General features: G+C 34.6%; 1 protein-coding gene across 2 annotated transcripts in view; it reads left to right on the top strand.

Annotated features, from left to right (window-relative positions):
- The window catches only part of FAR1 (fatty acyl-CoA reductase 1), a 63540-nt gene extending 47585 nt beyond the window's left edge, over positions 1 to 15955 (top strand). For both annotated transcript variants that reach the window (XM_054438042.2, XM_054438041.2), the window contains exons 10-12: positions 5629 to 5758; positions 11622 to 11749; positions 13078 to 15955. In XM_054438042.2, the coding sequence (XP_054294017.1) occupies positions 5629 to 5758; positions 11622 to 11749; positions 13078 to 13240 (421 nt within the window). In that variant the 3' untranslated portion in view covers positions 13241 to 15955. The remainder of the gene's footprint in view (positions 1 to 5628; positions 5759 to 11621; positions 11750 to 13077) is intronic.
- Positions 15956 to 19057: the final 3102 nt, after the last annotated feature.

Here is a 19057-nt window from a genome sequence, read left to right as displayed (position 1 = left end):
TCATTGGAAGCATTCTTTCATGGCTAAAAAGCAGATGTAAATTCATGAATGGTGGCAGTGCATGCTTTCTTTATATTAATAAGATTGTTATAATTTAGGGCAGAAAAGTAAAAACTGGGTCAAAAAAAAAAAACAGGTTAAATATATCACATTGCCTTACCCAAAGAAAGGGGACTTAGTAAAATTTTTAAAAAATAAGTGAATAGCTGGTTTACTAAATGCTTCAGAGGAGATGTTGCTGCATAACAAATCATCTCAAACTTAGAAGCTAAAACAGCAACAGTCATTTTATTATTTCTTTCAATTATTTCTGTCAGGATCAGGAATTTGAGAAAGAATCCACTGGGCAGTTTTGGCTTGGAGTCTTTCATGTGTTTGTGATCAGATGAAAGAGGCAGGTGGGCAGAGAGGCAATGGAACAGCAAGGGGAGTGATGTTACTCTTTGTCGTGTCATAAGGATCTCTTCATATAGTTCTTTGCAAGGATTAATGATAGCCTTAGGGGAATTAGACTTCTTATATAGCAGCTGATGGCTTCAAGGGGGAAGTCTTTTAGCAAGTAAGGTGGAAGCTGCGTTGCCTTTTCTGAGCTACCCATAGAAGTCATGCAGCATCACTTTTGCCTCATTCTTCTAGTCACGAGTTACAAATCTTAAATTTTTTTTCATATGTTCATAATTTTATTTTGGTGCCTGACATAGCACAATTTTTTTTAAATACTTTAAGTTCTAGGGTACGTGTGCACAACGTGCAGATTTGTTACATATGTATACTTGTGCCATGTTGGTGTGCTGCACCCATTAACTTGTCATTTACATTAGGTATTTCTCCTAATGGTATCCCTCCCCCCTCCTCCCACCCCACGACAGGCCCCCAGTGTGTGATATTCCCCACCCTGTGTCCAAGTAAGGGGATTTAGAAAGTGGTCAAAATGAAGGGTATTGTTGCCATCATTTTTGGAAAGGACAATCTGCTATAGTCAACCTTCTGGCCAAAACAGTTCATATTTCTTCTACATGGAAAGGACAGTTGCTTCTTCCCCCCTCATCCTGCCTTCCCCCTCACGCCTCCCCACCCCCGCCACCGCCCCAGATCCCTGTGGCATCAGCTGGAAGCCAGGGTTTTGTCATCTAAATCTGGTCAATTGGCGGATGAGGCTCTTTAGGAGTGATTTTGTCAGTATAGCTCCTCAAGTATAGTTCCTCAATAATTGATCTGTGAACTAAAGCAATGAGTTACTGACTGCCCATACGCCCATCATAAATGATGGTAAGCATAGGATAATGGCTTTAGACAGTTTTATTCAAAAAGAGAGAAATTGGGAGGCACCCAGCAAACACTGGTCTATAACATTTCTGAATTCCAGTCAGATAGTGTTGATGATTTCTTGATTAGGAGCTCAGTCTTATTCTCTGGGAGTTCTCTGAGGTTCTTGGCTCTGCCCTCTGAGTCATCCTTCCTTATGTGTAAAAACTGGCCTGTGGGCTCTGTGTGCAACCAAGTAGCCTTCTTATCCTGCTTCGTGCCCGTGAAAGGTTAGGGGATCGGGGCAGGAACTGGCAAGCTTTTCTTATAAATTAGGGCGATATAGTAAATATTTTAGGTTTAGCAGGACATGCGGTTTTTGTTGAAGCTACTCATCTTTGCTGTTAAAAATGAAAGCAGCCACGTAGACAATAGGCAAATGAATGAACATGACTGTGTTCCAGTAAAACTTTATTTACAAAAACAGGTAGTGGGCTGGATTTGGTATATAGGCCCTGGTTTGCTGACCCTTGATATAGCAGTCTCTTCTTTTTTTTTTTTTTGTCTCTCCCTTTACATGTAATCTGACATGATTGCTTAAAAATTGTGTGAGTTTCCGGTGTATCTGTTTTCAAGGAATCCAGCCTATTAGATGAAAGCCATACCCATAAGTCTCTTTGACACAAGCCCTTCTCTATCTTGGGTCCCCTGTGAGGTTGCTATGGGATAACACTTTTAGATCTTAGATGCTTGCCTCTTAGATCCTGCCTTTTGAACAATAAGAGTTTCTGTTACACATTTCTTTAAGATCTGGAGAGTGCCTTTTGTCTGTCTGAAAGTTCTAGAAGGCACTGCCTAGGTCTTTCTAAAGTCTTAGCAAAGGATTCATCTTCCCCTACCCTGCTATGCTCAGAAACTGTTTCTTAAAGAATTCCTGGCTGACATTTTACATTTCCTCCAAATTCCACTCAAATAGTTCATTTTTTTAAGATCATCTTTGTCCTCTTTTGCCCTCTTTCAGCAAATTTCAGCTAGATCATTGAGTTCATTAGTACTCTTTCTATATTCCATATAACCAGAGGTGACAGTTTGTTGTCCTCACTTCAAGCCCTCACCAACAGCTTTCTTAAAACCCTTTAAGGCTTCCATTAATAATGTTTTCCTGGTCCTTTCACATTTCACTACTGATCACCTCACAGGCCTTACAGATTTTGTTTGCCACTTGACCCTGAAGCCAATACCACGTTTTAGGTTTTTATTATAGCAGCCCCTCCCAGTGTTGAGATCTGTGTTGAGATTTGTTAATCTGTTTTACATAACAAGTCACCTCAAACTTAGTGTCATAAAGCAATCATTTTATTTGTGTGTCACAATATCTGTGGGTCAGGAATTCTAGAAGGGTTAGCTTGATGGTAATGGCTCAGGATCTTTCAAATGATTTTAGTCAGACAGGGACTGGAGCAGCTTTGCTGTGGAGGGAGTGGTAAAGGGGGGAAGGGGACAGAGTAGCTGGGGTGGCTGGGCATCTCTCTCTCTCCAGTAGTGTCAGACCCTCTCCATGTGGCCTCTCCATATGGACTAGTTTGAGCTTCCTCGCAGTATGGCAGCCTCAGGGGGAGTTGGACAGCGTACACAGTGACTGAAGGCTTCAAGGGTGAGTATTCAGTGAGCAAGACAAACCTCTACACCTTTTCTGACCTAGCCTCGGAAGTCACATCGTGTCACTTCCACCTATTCTGTTGTTTCTAAGTTATTTTCAACTCTCATTGAGAAGACAGTCAAGGTGACATTGTATTGTAGGTGGGCACGTAGGATGGGAGATAATATCATAGGCACCTTTGGAAATTAATATCTTTCCTAAATAGGAAACGTTAAGGAAACAGTCTTCTTACCTGAGGTTTGTGCCGTGTGAGGCTTTCTAAGTATCAAAGCAGGACAGATTCTTGACCTCCGGGAGCTTATAATCTGAATGCAACAAGGAATATAAAGGTTTTTTTACTTAGACAATTTTATAAATGTTAAATACAAAGTCTTATAATTTATATTATTTCATTTGTTCAGAAATGTATTGAGCACAGTAATAGACTTTACGCCTTATATTGGGGCCTTACTATGATGTCTAATTCTACATTAAACTGATGTCAGTGATGTCATTCATTTCATCCAGTTTACTCGTTTATGTAATAATTCTGAATGTGAGCTAGATAAGCATCTGACCTGACATTTTTTTAAAAATGGCTCCATGATCTATGTTTTGGTTAACTAGCATAACTTTATCTAGCTTAACTTCTCTAAACCAGATATCTATTTTTAATCTGTGTGCTTCTCAACTGGAGACATTTGACAACGTTTGCAGGTATTTTTAGTTATCACAACTGGGGGAGGGCTGCTACCAGCACCTAGAGGCCAGGGATGGTGACAAGCATCTTATAGCATGCAAGATAACCCTCCACATGAGAGAATGATCAGACCCACAATATTTATATTGCCAAGGTTGAGAAACCCTGGACTAGATAATCATTAAGATCTTGCCTTACTCTAAAGGATTGTGATTATTTTTTTTAAGTTGCCATAATAAAGAATAAAAACATATTCAGAACATACCTGGCAATGTAGTCATAAACATCTGTTCTAAGGTGTGTTTAACCAAGGAGTGATGGTGCAAAAGTTTTACATTTCTTATTCCCCAATAGTTTTCAATCCAGTATTTTTGTTGCATGATAAATATTCTATAAATTTCACACACAAATATATGGCCTTTCAAATTTCTTCCCCCTCCCCAATTTTTTATTGCAATTGTTTTTTGAATGGCTGAATTACTGATTGATGTTAGGGTGATTGTGTTACTCGAATGAATCTGAAGATAAGATTAGGTAAGAGAATTATCAGTGAACAAGAGTTAAGAAAAACTTTTTAACAAGGTATATATAGGAAAACCGTGTTAGCTGTGTATGTGTGAGAGACTTAAGTATGCTAAAATGGCGTGATAGTATGTATTGATTTAGTGACAAACTTGTTGTATCTTTTTGTTTAGAAAAAACTAATCACCTAATCTTTTCTAAGAGCAGCATGTGTTTTTCCCCCTCAGATGCTTTTTATCTACAGAACTATCCCTGTCCAGAAATTGTCTTCGATGCTTGATAATTGGTTTTGTGTTTGAGATTTTATTTTGAAATTACTTTATTGGATGAAATATAGTTTTTGTTTACATAGTTTATATTGCTTCATTTTCTTCCAGTATTCTGGATTCAGAGTATATTTCTAAATGTATTGAATGTGTTATCAGAATTGCTTAGCTAATGATACTTTTTGATTTTTTTCTCCTTATTTCTAATGTAATTTCCCTCCATGCCCCTCCCATTTCTAAAACCCCTAATTTTGAGACTGTCTAAACTATATGATACATATAATCCTAATCATTATTATAATATAAATGAAATCTTTAAAAAGTACTTCTCCACAAATTATTTTTCTGTTCACAGAAGTTGGGATTTTTTTGGTGTTTGTTTTGTTTCAAAAAGTTCTTTCTTCCCTTTCCCTACTTATCATAAATATTATTGTATAGATGTTACTGCTCAAGTTAGTGTATGATATCAATGACTTACAGTGAGCCATGATATATAAAATGACAGATTTAAAGATTAAAGCTCCTTGTACTTTTAAAAACAAAGAATCACACTCTTTCTTTAAAGACACATTAAAAAGAGTGTCACACTCCTTTATTTCTGTAAGGATGAGTATTGGTGGGGTATGGAGAGGTGAGTGGATATCTATTTCAGATAGTTTTCAGCATGAGGCATTGATTTCACAGCACATCCAGATGATAAAGAGTGGCGCCAATCATTGTTAAAGAAAAGTTGTTTTGTTTTTTTAAATGAATAGAGTTGACTATGTGGCAAACGAATATGTGTGTATTCTTTGCTTCAGCAGTGAAGAGTTGGAATATAAATATAACAGTATGTTATGAATTCACAGGAAATCTTAGTAAATGCAGCTGTGAATTAAAATGTAGTTTAAGGAATAGAAAGCAAGGAAATATTAATTGAATCCATTCATTTGTTTAGTATTTTATGTAGAAAATTTAAGAGTATTGTATACCCTTTGAGAATTAGTTCTGTATATCAGCAGAACTCTGTTTAGGTGGTATTAAATGCATTTGCTGCTGCTTTCAAAAAAAATTTGTTTTCCTTTTGGATTTATAAATTGTTCATCCAAGATGCAGAAATAGTCTTATTCTCTGCTGATTTGGTACACTTAATGATTAAATGTTATAATTTTAATACTAATGTCTATATTATAGGGGGAAACTTGCACCCTGGGTGGTGATAGGATTTTTCCTAATCTATACAAAATATGAATCTGTCAATTTTTCTTACAATACAGGATGATGAAAACAATAACTCGTCTTCACAAAGCTATGGTGTTTCTTGAATATTTCACAAGTAATTCTTGGGTTTGGAATACTGACAATGTCAATATGTTAATGAATCAACTAAACCCTGAAGATAAAAAGGCAAGCAAGTATTTTCTGTTTCATATTAGAAAATACGTAGCATACTAATTACAGAACTATTGGCAACCTGAGAAATATTTTCCACAGCTGTTATGCAACAAGTAAGCCATTATTTATAGTCTCTCATAAAGCTTTAGTCATAATTGTTAGTGGTGAAATAAAATTGCTGTATCTTAACATTTCTAGTGTAAGTATTTTAGAGTGGCAAAGGTATTTTCAAAGCATGATTGAAATTTCTTTTTTTCCCTTAATGTTGGTTTCAGAGAGAATTTTATCTTTATGTGTTTTTCTTTCAAACACTTTGTTTTCTCTTGAGTTTTGAGAAAAAGCTTCTTTAAGAAATTGTTTTTTATAAACTCTTTTACTTTTTGTTATTCCACATTTTGCCCTTTGTTGATTTGGAACTTAAATTCTTTGCGTATGTTCTTTTTGAGCTTACTCTAGATGTTTTAACATGTATATCTAACACAGACTAAGTTAAGCAATATTTATAGCCTCCTTCTTAATAATATTTAGAACCTTAAAATGTTTTAGTTGTGATTACCACTCCCACTCACTTAAAATGGTTGTATTAATACATTACTTCAGTTCTCTAATTTTTTTTCTTTTTCCTTTTTCCTTTTTTTTTTTTTTTTTTTTTTGAGATGGAGTTTCATTCTGTGCCCAGGCTAGAGTGCAATGGCACAATCTTGGCTCACTGCAACCTCTGCCTCCCAGGTTCAAGCGATTCTCCTGCCTCAGCCTCCCAAGGGCTGGGATTACAGGCACATGCCACCACACCCAGCTAATTTTTGTATTTTTAGTAGAGACGGGGTTTCACCATGTTAGCCAGGCTGGTCTGGAACTCCTGACCTCAGGTGATCTGCTCTCCTCAGCCTCCCCAAGTGCTGGGATTACAGGCATGAGCCACCACACCTGGCGCAGTTCTCTATTTAAACCCCATGTTGAGATACTCTTTTGTTCATTTAGTTTTTATTTAGATTTCTCCCTCTCTCTCTCTCTCTATATATATACACACACACACACACACACACACATATATGTATATATGTATATAAAATGTATATATGTATGCCAGTGTCTGTGCTTTCAGATTTTCTCCTTATGATCTTCTTTCTGCCTGAAATATATTCAGCATACCTAGAATATATTTTACTAGGGAATCCGTTCTGTAGTGAATTCTGAGTTTTTGATTGTCTGATATGTGTGTTGTTTCACCCTTGGTTTTGGAACATGATTTCAGCACGTTAAAGAACTTTTTTGCTGGGCATAGTAGCTCATGCCTGTATCCCAATACTTTGGAGGCTGAGGTGGAAGGATGGCTTGAGGCCAGGAGTTCGAGACCAGCCTGGGCAACATAGCAAGACCCATCTCCACAAAAATTAAAAAAAAAATGAGACAGGCATGGTGGTATGTGCCTGTAGTCCCAGCTACTCAGGAGGCTGAGGTGGGAGGATCACTTGAGCCCAGGAGGTCAAGGCTGCAGTGAGATGTGATCACGTCATTGCACTCCAGCTTGAACAATAGAGTGAGAGTCTCTCAAAAAAAAAAAACCACTTTTTTATTTATATTCTGTCTACGTTTTTGCTGTTGAAAAGTCGGTAGTTGGCTCTTGCTTTATAGGTGATCTGTTATTCCTGGCTCGTCTTCCATTTTCTCTTTATGTTTGCCGCTTGGCAGTTTCACTATGAAAGTGGGTGTAATTTTGAAAAATTTACCTAGAGTGGATTGGGCTTTCTGAATCTGAGGTTTGGTGTCTAAGCAATTCAGAGAAATACTTAGCCAGTGTTTCTTCAAATATTGCCTCTTCACTATTCTTATATCGTCTTCCAAAATTCCTAGTGTATGTTAGATTATTCTGTCCTCCAAATCTTTTAATCTTAATTTCATATTTTGTATCTCTGTGTTTCTGGGCTAAACTCTAGATAATTTAAGATTCTGTGACAGTCTGCCAGCTGTGTCTAAACTATGCAATTGAATTTAGAGTTTTAGTTGTTTTATTTTCAGTTTTAGAAAGTATAATTTATTTTTCAGATCTTATAAATGTTTCTTAAACAGTCTCTAGAATTTTTTCTTGAAACATATTAAATATAATTGTTTTACATTCTGCTTCTGATAATTTAAACTTCCAGATGATTTGCAGCATCTGATTCTGCCATCTATTGCTTGAGCTAGGTCTCACCCATGGCACCTAATTTTAAAAAAAAAATTTGTTTGACTATAAATTTATATTCTTTGAGGATTTCTGTGAGAATTTGAGGCCAGGATTGAAATTGCAGTTTTCTGATAAGGATTTGCCTTTGCTTCTACCAGTAGCCTAGTTAATTAGCTAGCTGGCATTTATAAGCCAGGGCCCCTTTAAAATATCTGATTAGGTTTTTAGCACAACTCAGATTAATGTAGGCCTTAAATAGACAGTAGGGGCCAGGCGTGGTGGCTCACACCTGTAATCCCAGCACTTTGGGAGGCCAGCGGATAACTTGAGCTCAGTAGTTCAAGACCAGGCTGGGCAACAAAGTGAGACCCTCTCTCTACAAGAAAAAAAAAAAAAAATTAGCCAGGCGTGGTGGCGCATGCCTGTAGTCCCAACTACTTGGGAGGCTGAGGTGGGAGGATGGATTGAGCCTAGGAGGCAGAGGTTGCAGGGAGCCGAGATTGTGTCACTGCACTCCAGCCTGGGCAACAGAACGAGACTCTGCCTCAATAAAAAAAAAAAGACTGTAGATTTGGTTCATTACAGTTTCTCAAGAGTTTCTTTTTTCATCCAGTGCCAGCTTCCTTTCTCTTCCCACTTACTTTTTAATTTTCATAATGTTTTATTTAACCTAATATATAATCAAAAATATTGTTTGAACATATCAAAAACCTAAAAATTATTTAAAGGATATTTTACTTTCTATTTTTTCATACTAAGCCTTCAAAACCCAGAGTGTATTTTATACTCCACTGCATGTCTCAGTTTGGACTAGCCATATTAAAAGTGCCCAAGAGGCACAGGTGGGTACAGAAGCAGAAGCCTGTACTGCCTGCAGAACCGTGAGCCAATTAAACCTTTTTATCTTTACAAATTACCCATTCTCAGGTAGTTCTTTGTAGGGTTGCGAGAATAGACTAATGCACCTAATCACTACCTCCTCTGTCTTCCCAGAGGGAACAACTCTTGAATTCTAGCACTAAATATTAGTTTTACCTGTTTTTGACTTTACATAAATGTATTATACAGTATTTTTTCATTCTTCCGTTGATAAGACATTTGAGTTATTTCCAGTTTCTGGCTATTAGGAATAATTATCCTATGAACATTCTTTATGTCTATATGTACACATTTGTGTAGGGTATATACCTAGAAATAGGATAGCATAGGGCATTCATATGTTCAGTTTAGCAGGTAATGGCAGTTTTCGAAAGTGGTTGTATCAGTTTACATTCCAAAGGACAGTGTATGAGAGTTCCTGTTAATCCACGTCCTCCATAACACTTGGCCTTTTAATTTTGATTTTTAATTTTAGCCACATAGGTGATATATAGTGGTATAACAAAATGATTTTAGTATATATTCCCTAGTACATAAAATGCTTATTTTAAAATAGTAAAAAAGAAAAGTAATTAATCCTATTGGAAAGTAGATTAGAGAGATGAACAGTTTACAGAAAATGATTCCCAAGTATTTGAAAAGATACTTGGCTTTACTCAGTGGAAATGCAGACTAAAGTTAGACTGGGATATTATTTACTATTTATCAAATTTACAAAAATGCAGACTTGGACAATGTACTCTGGTGAGTCCCTGGACAAATCAGCATCCTTACATATTGCTGGTAGAACTATATGGTGTATGTTTCTCCATTCTTTTATTTTCAATCATTTTGTATCTTACCTTTTAGATATGTCTTTTGTAAGCAGCATATAGTTAGTTCTAAGCAGCATATAGTTGTTAGTTTTTATTTTCAGTCTGACAATTTTTGACCTTTAATTGGAGAACTTAACCCCTATGTAATTCCTGTCATTTTAGATTTAGTCTGACTAGTAGTGCTTTGTATTTGTCACTCTGGTTTTAAGTTTTTTCTTTTTTTTTTGCCGCCCTTTAGATTATATTTTGAATAATTTAATATTTTCCCATCTATATGTGTTGCATAGAATTATGTTCCTTTTTGGTTTAGTAGGTTACTCTAGAGATTACAATGTCCTTTAATTTAGCAAGGTCTAATATAAATTGATACTTTATCCTTCTCTGATAGTAAAGGATGTTATTGTTATTATGTTATTGTTATTATGTTGTTATTATGTTATTATGTTATGTTATTGTTATGTTGTTATGTTGTTATGTTATGTTATTGTTATTATGTTATTGTTATTGTTATGTTATTGTTATGTTATTATGTTATTGTTATGTTATGTTATTGTTATGTTATTGTTATTAGGTTGGTGCAAAAGTAATTGCGGTTTTGGCCATAATGCATGTTTTAATTCTATATATATATCAAGCCACACAAGCCAGTATTTTTATTGCGGCTTATGCAATAAATATTCATACAGATTTACCAGCGTAAACTGTCCTTTTATTGCTCTTTATTTCTTCCTCCATCCCCAGACATAAATCTAGAATCATTCTCCTTCTGCCTAAAGAATATCCTTAAGTTTACTTTCTCTAACATGGGTTTTCTGCTGATGTCAGATTGTCTCAGGTTTTATTCTCTGGAAATATCTTTATTTCACCCTTTGTTTTTCAAGGATATTTACACTGGCATAGAGTTATTTTCATTGAGTACTTGGAAAACATCTCTGTCTTTTGGCTTTCACTGTTTCTGTTGAGAAGTCAACTTACAGTCTAATAGTTGTTCTTTTGGAGGTAATCTATAGGACCTTTTTCTGACTCTCATATGCCTAGATGTGTGTGGGGGCAGGGATGGGGGGAGTGGGAGTTGTATTTGTGTTTTGAATTCGTGACTTGGTTTCTTATTTTTGGAAAATTTCCAGGCATTGTCTTCTCAGATACTGCTTCTCTTCCATTTTTTTTTTTTAATAACTGTTCTTATGGGATTCCCAATAACATACACATATACCTTCTCAAAATGTTTCATAAGTCTTCATTTTAATGCAGAGTTACTGCATTTTTATATTTTACTGAATTTTTTATAGTAGCTTTCCCTTCCTACAATTGGCTATTTTTAGATAAGTGATGGTATATACTGAATAATATCTTTGTAACTCCAAAAAGTTATCTTATTATATGCTAAGGAGCACTGAGCAATGCATAGCCCTCTTACTTTGCCATAACATTTCTGAAGGCTTTCTTTTCTGGATTTACCTATCCTTTTCATCAAATAATCCAATTACTGTTATCCAAACTCCTTAGCCAGCTTTCATAACATATCTTGATGTCAGAGATGTTTTCATAATGCCTCTTGATGTCAGAAATATTCTCTAGGAAAATTAGTCTGTTCAGTAGGCATGATGTACAGGAAGAGAGAAGAGACTGCAGATAGAAAGGAACTGGAAATGTATCAGTACATGCATAAAGTAGTGAGGAATACATAGATCTATTTGGACAATATAATTTTGTCTTTTTTTTCTTTGTTTAGCAAAATGGTACAGGCTTTTTTCTTCTTATATTTAACCTACTCTTTAAATGCTGACATTAGTTTCCAGATTATCTTCTCAAATGTTTCCATGTTTAATGGATGGTATGAACTAGGAATACAAACTTTTCTGTGACTAGCGGTAAGATTTCAGAAGTTAATTCTGTATTTAAGAATTTTGTAATTTTGTCACTTGGAACTGGCCTTTAGAAAAAGTGTGAATTTCTGACTGGTTGTGAGAAAAATTAGTCAAGAAAATAATCAGTAATCTTTTTGTTAACGTAGACCTTCAATATTGATGTACGGCAGTTACATTGGGCAGAATATATAGAGAACTACTGCTTGGGAACTAAGAAGTACGTATTGAACGAAGAAATGTCTGGCCTCCCTGCAGCCAGAAAACATCTGAACAAGTGAGTTTGATGCATGGATTTGATTGCTTCTTGTCTTCCTTATGAAATACTCCACAATTTTTTTGGTAAACTGGTATATTGAATAAAAGATATTGCTAATAATCTGTTATATTTAGGAAAAGTACTTACCTTTGGACTGGAACTATGGTAGTATTACTTTAGCCTAAGATTGTTGAAACTTAACTGTCTTCATCAGTTTATATCTTTCTTAGTATGAAGTTCAGGTGGAATTGAGTTTCAGAAATTACTATTATCTTTCTTTATATTGCTACTTAAAATAAAGATATTAGAAGAAAGATAGTTCAGATGATCTATTTTAAAGGTTTGTGTTTTTATTTTAATCCTCAATAATCTTTGGAGGAAGAGAAGAGAATACATTATTCGGCGTAGAATATTTTTTCTTATATAAAATAGAGCTATATCTTTATCTCTTTATACAAGTAACACACTGGTTTAATACTCAGAAAATAGAGGAAAAATCGCTGGTAATCTATCATTCAAAGATGCAGATAATTTTTAATGGTAATCTTTTATATTTGTAGTGCTTTTTAATATGATTTTTATGACACTTTTTAAGACTTTCACATTATTATCCCTCTCATGCCTCATAACTCTATGAGATTTTGCAGGGCAGCCAGTTCTATAGATGAGGAAATTGAGGCTTAGGAAAGTTGTATTTGCCTAAGCCATATTGTATTGAGTGGAAAAGCAAACTAGAATATTGATCTTTGACTCCATATTCGAAGCTCTTTTCTCTACATCATTTTTCTTACATTGCAGTCCTATCTTGCACTGCCTGCTGAAGTCAGTATAATTTATGTAACATTATTACATATCTAAAGGTTTGTATTTCTTTCAAACACCATCAGAAACATCAAAATTTTTTGAAACATGAGCTGAAACATGAGAGTAACATATTGTTACTCTTTGAGAAAAGGGAAGATCCTCCTTTATCAAGTTAATGCCATGTTTTATGCTTGGATGAGGGCTTGTCCACTTAGCCTTTGATCTTGTGACTGTCAGCTGTAACTGAAAGAGTAAGTTACTTGTCTGACAACTTGTAAGCAACTACAGATGTCAAAAAAAAAGTTTGCTGTATTTTTTCTGTACTGTGATGTATGTAATGAATGAACCTTTTTAGATTAGATGGGAAGCTCTAGTAATTCAAGGTACATATCTGTTTTACCTACAGTATACTTAATGCCTATCATAAGTTTCAAATTAATATGGATTTGAGCTTTGATTAAAAACTCAGTATTAATTAGCTGCCATCTAACAATATTTTATTCTAGAAAGTACCGTCTAACATCTCTTGATTTGCTTTCCAGGTTGCGGAATATACGTTATGGTTTTAATACTATCCTTGTGATCCTCATCTGGCGCATTTTTATTGCAAGATCACAAATGGCAAGAAATATCTGGTACTTTGTGGTTAGTCTGTGTTACAAGTTTCTGTCATACTTCCGAGCATCCAGCACTATGAGATACTGAAGACCAAGAATTCAGCATTAGAACATCTATACATACGGTGATCTAAATGTACAAAATGTAAAATGCACTTAAGTCATCTCACTTTTTGTCAAGACATTAAACGATCTTAGATCGGAGTGTGAAGTAAATTATGGTATATTTTATGTAACATTTTAATGTTTATGCTCATAAAACTTAGTGAACACACTGTGTTATGCCAGCTCAAATCTACAGTAGCCACCAAAACCATGACTTAATATTTTGAGCCCTAGAAGAAAGGGGTGTGCTAAGGACAACAGTGGGGAAATAGGAACACTGACCAGTATAACTGTGCAATTCTGGAACATATTAATTAAAATATGCCTTAACATATGGTGAATTTCTAATTCTAATGTTCAGTGCAATGGAAGACATTTATTTGGACAGTAATACTAGCTAAGTTGGTAGATATTTGATTCTTCAGCGTTTGTTTTTTTCATTAGTTGAAGTGTGTTTTATTTTTGTTAAAATTATAACCAACCTATTTTCACTTCATTCTGTAAGTTAAATTATATCAAACATGAAAGACATGTTCTCATTTTTCTTTTTCTGATTAAATGTCTGATGCATATCATTTTTCTATAAGCAATCAGTTGCTTTTAAAATCAGAAGGCTATATTATTCTAATGACCCTATTCAATCTAAATGGGTTTGAGAATCCATATCAGCAACATATGTGTTTTTTGACAGAAAGTGAAAACAAATTCAGTAAAACTGTTAGTATCAAAAAGAATAGGAATACAGTTTTCTTGTCCACATTATGATCAAATAAAAATCTTGTGAGATTGTTTATGTTTTGAAGCAGGAGGATTTCTTGAGACTTTGATGGAAGTGGGAGTTGGGAGGGATTCACCATACTTGTGTTCTCCTCCCTTTATAAATTTTATTCCTAGGACTTTTAAAAGGCTTGTGCTATCTTTCCAATGAAAACTGAAAGTGCATTATTATGGAAGAATGTATTTGCAGGTAGTAATAACATTAAAAAAATGTACTCGTGTGTAAACACATACTAATTTTGACCTTGAAAGATGAATTCCTTCAAGAAAAATAAAATAATGCTTAAGATAATGTGTATGAAATTAAATAAAGGACTTTATTTACATACCACATAAGGTAGCAAACTGTTGAATGAGTTTGAAGGTATCATTTATTTTTTATGCATGTGGTTTTAGCTTTAGAAAGAAATGCATTATAGAAACAAGTAATAGCAAGAAAATTGATGTATAGTTTAATGATACATTAAAATTCCCTTTTAATCATAATAGTTTACTTACTGTTTTAACATACATTTGATTTAACAAATTGTTCAGCATAACACTTCTAATTAAGTTTATCAAGTTGTACTGTATTAAATAATCAGCAGTGTATCTGGAGTATGTTTAAAGAGAACAGTTCGCAATACAAAAAGTTACATGGAGCTTTACATCTTAACTTTGTCAATTTAAATGCAATGTATAAAAAGTTTATTTTGCTATTATGAAAAACTAAATGTAAAGGAAATCACCTACTTTCATGCAGGTGTATAATCTTGAAAAGGAAAAATGCTTCCATGTTGAAGCCAGATTTTCTGTAGTAAAACTTTTAAATATTATTTTAAAAGAAATATGTATATAAATATCTCTATATTCTTTGGAGTGATACTAAAGTCTGTGGTCTAGGACTGTACCTTATATAAAGGTATAAGAGACCATGACAATGTCTGAAAATGGAATAGATAATGATGCCTTTTATTTAAAGTGGCCCACATAATATCCATTGAGTACTCCATCTCTCCAAATGTATTTCCATAATGTGTTGAAAACATGCTAACATTTGTATGATTTTTATACTTCTGCCGAATAGACTTAGAATCAGATGAATTGTCTGTGTGTCTTGCAAAACAGTTGGGGACAACTTGGGCAGGCCTATGAAGTGCATAGGGAGTGTATGTCTTCTGAACGGTTTTATTGTTCTTGTAATCTAGCTTAAAGAAATGTTAACTGGGAGGGTGCTGAGGCCACTGCATTAATTTTGTGTGTTTAGAGTTCTGTTGTCAAAAGAAAACTAATGAATAAATTAGTTTGTCATTCTAGAATTTAAAGTTCTAAGATTAGTATAAAGAGTATATAGATTGTTAATCCCCACCAACTAGACTTTGAACTTAAGTCAGACTTAAAGATTTGAGAAATTATTTGTGTCATTTACTAGACGTGATTTTTACTTCTGTTTGATATTTCCTACACAAACTTCTTATTTAACAGGATAGCCTACTAAATTAAATGTTTCTTATTTCATTTAACTCATTTGATTAAACTGTATTCTAAAACATTTGGGGTTTTTTCCCCTATTCAGTTTTAATCTTGGAATATGCATTTGTAAATTGTGATGTCATTGAGACTATATTTATATTTGACTTGGCAACATTAACATGTCCTAAGACTTAGTGCAGAGAAGCTTGGCAGTATGTTCTTTGACTTAAGGATGGCATAAAATAATCATTTTTGAACCTGTGTAATAAAGCTTGAAAGCAGGGAAAAGAATTTCCTTTTCCCCCTTTTTTGTGTTGTCTGTAGGAATTAACTTGGGATTTTTTGTTTTGTGGGTTTTTTGTTTTAAATGTAAATTGAGAATCTTTTATAAGAAGTAAATAAAAGCATTATTGGGTGCCTTTGTTTGTAAACCAAAAAGTAATAAATGAATCCCTATATTTCCATTATAGTATTTATTGTATTTTTATGTTCTGAAAATTACCCATGGAACAGTATGGTTAGGATTACAGGAAGCAGTCCTTACTTACACTTCCTGTCTGTTTCAGGTGTACTTGTTAATTCTTATGTCCTAATTTTATTTAATTCTGAGTTGCTCATACAGCATTTTAGGGAAAGCATACAGGCAGGATGAACACTTTGTATTAAAGTGTTATTTTTATGTATTACCTGGAATGAGGCAGGTTTTTTTCTGTTTTCTAAAAAGAGTAAGCAAGATACCTCCAGGGTATCATTAGGTTCCAGCTGCTCTCCTCCACGTTGAATGATATCTTGTTAATTTATAGGCACATTTATAGTAATTTATATGTCTATTGAGTAAGTATAAGAGCTAATTCATTAGTAATAGGAATTAACTGACCCCTTTTGGACGGGGGAGAGCATCAGGCTGGGGTCAGGTAAGTGTAAATGGCCTTCTGAGCATGCTCTTCTAGGCTGACTCCCAGCCCTGACTTGAAACCATTAGCGCTAACTTGCTCTGTTTTGAGAAAAACTTTCCAAACTTCTGCATGAGAAACTAGAAAAAGGAATGTATGCCACGTAACTGGATTACAGAAATGAGTTAATAGTCTCTGTGATAAAAAAAAAAAGAAATATTTTCTTATTGAATTAATATTTTTGTCTTGAAGCATTTTTCTAGTGATAGAATGTATTTGTCTTTTTCCTGGTGGTACCCTCTTAGCATATATCTTTGCTATCCTTAAGATCCTAAACAAATCATCTTTGTCAGTTAAGTATAGTTGCGCAAAAATTGTTAAATCCTTTGTCTTTATTAAAGAAAAATTTGAGTAACATTAAGTTTGATGTGCTCCTTTGCAAGTTGATGTCTCTAAAATTCATTTATTTAGAAAAACATGAAATGGTAAGCATAAGTTTAATGTCTTTACCGTGGGCCTGAACTCAGAGAAATAAGGATATAATTGTTTTTTGGCCAGAGATCACAGATGATAGCTATGATACCTGTAATTTTATACAAGGGGGAAGAGAGACAATCAAGATTTTTCTGAATTCATTTATTTAAAACAAAGTTAACATTCCTAGTTATTGTCTTCAAAATACTTTTCTAGACATTTGATTTTCATTTTTAAAGTTCCATGAAGTTGAATTAGGTGTCTTCCAAAGATGCTTTGGAGGCAGAATTCTTTATTTTCTGCTGTTGTACAGTAAACCTAATTCTTTCTCTCTCATATAAATCTAGAGAGCTTCCTTTCACTTGTTTTGAGCAAGGTGTAACTAGAAAGTGTTAGGTTGAGCCATATAAAAATGCTAATATGTCTTTGACCTGTAAGAAATTTCATATGGCTCAGTCTAGTATTATAGCTGCCTTTTTTTCTTTTGTTTTCTAACAAACACACCTGAACCTAAACAGATGGGTGTAGTTTTATTAAAGTAGTCATCCAGATTGTTTATCAGTATTTAGTTGTTTGACATTTAATACCTAACTTTCTGCTTTATGTCACATCTTTAACAGGTTCTTGTCATTTCCCCTAACTTCTCCCAAGTTGGTTGTTGGTTTCTTGAGAGCGAAACCAGCATTGCACATTTTATGTTATAAAAACAACACTAATAACATTTGTTAAGTTCTTAAAATGTGCCAAGCACTACTATAAGCATTTTACATGTAATAACCCACTTATGCCTTCTGTGTTTGTACATGTATGTCTTTGACCTGTAAGAAATTTCATATGGCTCAGTCTAGTATTATAGCTGCCTTTTTTTCTTTTGTTTTCTAACAAACACACCTGAACCTAAACAGATGGGTGTAGTTTTATTAAAGTAGTCATCCAGATTGTTTATCAGTATTTAGTTGTTTGACATTTAATACCTAACTTTCTGCTTTATGTCACATCTTTAACAGGTTCTTGTCATTTCCCCTAACTTCTCCCAAGTTGGTTGTTGGTTTCTTGAGAGCGAAACCAGCATTGCACATTTTATGTTATAAAAACAACACTAATAACATTTGTTAAGTTCTTAAAATGTGCCAAGCACTACTATAAGCATTTTACATGTAATAACCCACTTATGCCTTCTGTGTTTGTACATGTGATAACTAAGGTATATGATGTTAATAAAGTACCCCAGGTTACACTGCTAGTAGCAGAGCCGAGACTTGAACTCAGACTAGTTCCAAAGCCCACACTCCAGTCCATTATACTGTACTGTCTTTCACCATAGGAATACAGATATTTCTGGACTATTCAGAGGTTACCTGACTTGTACTAAATGTCTTTGTTGACTTCATTTCAAAAACCCAGCATTCATCCCTTCAACAAATTTTGAGTGCCTGTTATGATTGAGGCACTGTGTCTTATATTGCAGTTATCTGTATCACATACCAAACTAAGCTGCTCAGTGGCCCAGTCCTGAATATGACACACTGCCTTCCCTTAGGATTTTGTGATTTGATATAAATAAGCAGATAATTTTAATATGTAATGACAGGTAAGAACAAAATACTAAGCACAGAGGAGCGATTTCTTGCTTATTTCAAGAAAGCTCATACAAACAGTACTTTTGAATTGTGGTTTTATGTCAGGTTGGTGGAATGCTGGGGTAGGGAAGCATCCAGGTTTCAGGAAGAGCATTTGCAAAGGCTGGGAGGTGTAAGGAACCGAGAGGAAATGTTTTGGTGCTAAAGGAGAGGATGGCTAAAGAAAGATGAGGCTGTAGAGATTGCTGGGCCATCTGAGGGCCTTCAGACGCTCAGAATGCACTATAGGCTGTGGAATGGCTATTACAAAAACACTAAGAAGGTTTTCCTAGCCAAAGCACATGTGTTACTGGAAAAGGGGTCCCAATCCAGACGCCAAGAGAGGGTTCTTGAGTCTCGTACAAGAAAGAATTCTTGGTGAATCCATAAAGTGAAAGCAAGTTTATTAAGAAAGGAATGAAGAATGGTTACTCCATAGGTAGAGCAGCCCCGAGGGCTGCTGGTTACCCATTTTTATGGTTATTTCTTGATTATATGCTAAACAGGGAATGGATTATCCATGCCTCCCTTTCTAGACCATATAGGTTAACTTCCTGATTTTGCCATGACATTCGTAAACTGTCA

The sequence above is a fragment of the Pongo pygmaeus genome, chromosome 9 (assembly GCF_028885625.2).
Source record: "Pongo pygmaeus isolate AG05252 chromosome 9, NHGRI_mPonPyg2-v2.0_pri, whole genome shotgun sequence".
In the NCBI taxonomy this organism is placed as follows: Eukaryota; Metazoa; Chordata; class Mammalia; order Primates; family Hominidae; genus Pongo; species Pongo pygmaeus.
This window is presented reverse-complemented; position numbering and strand designations above follow the sequence as displayed.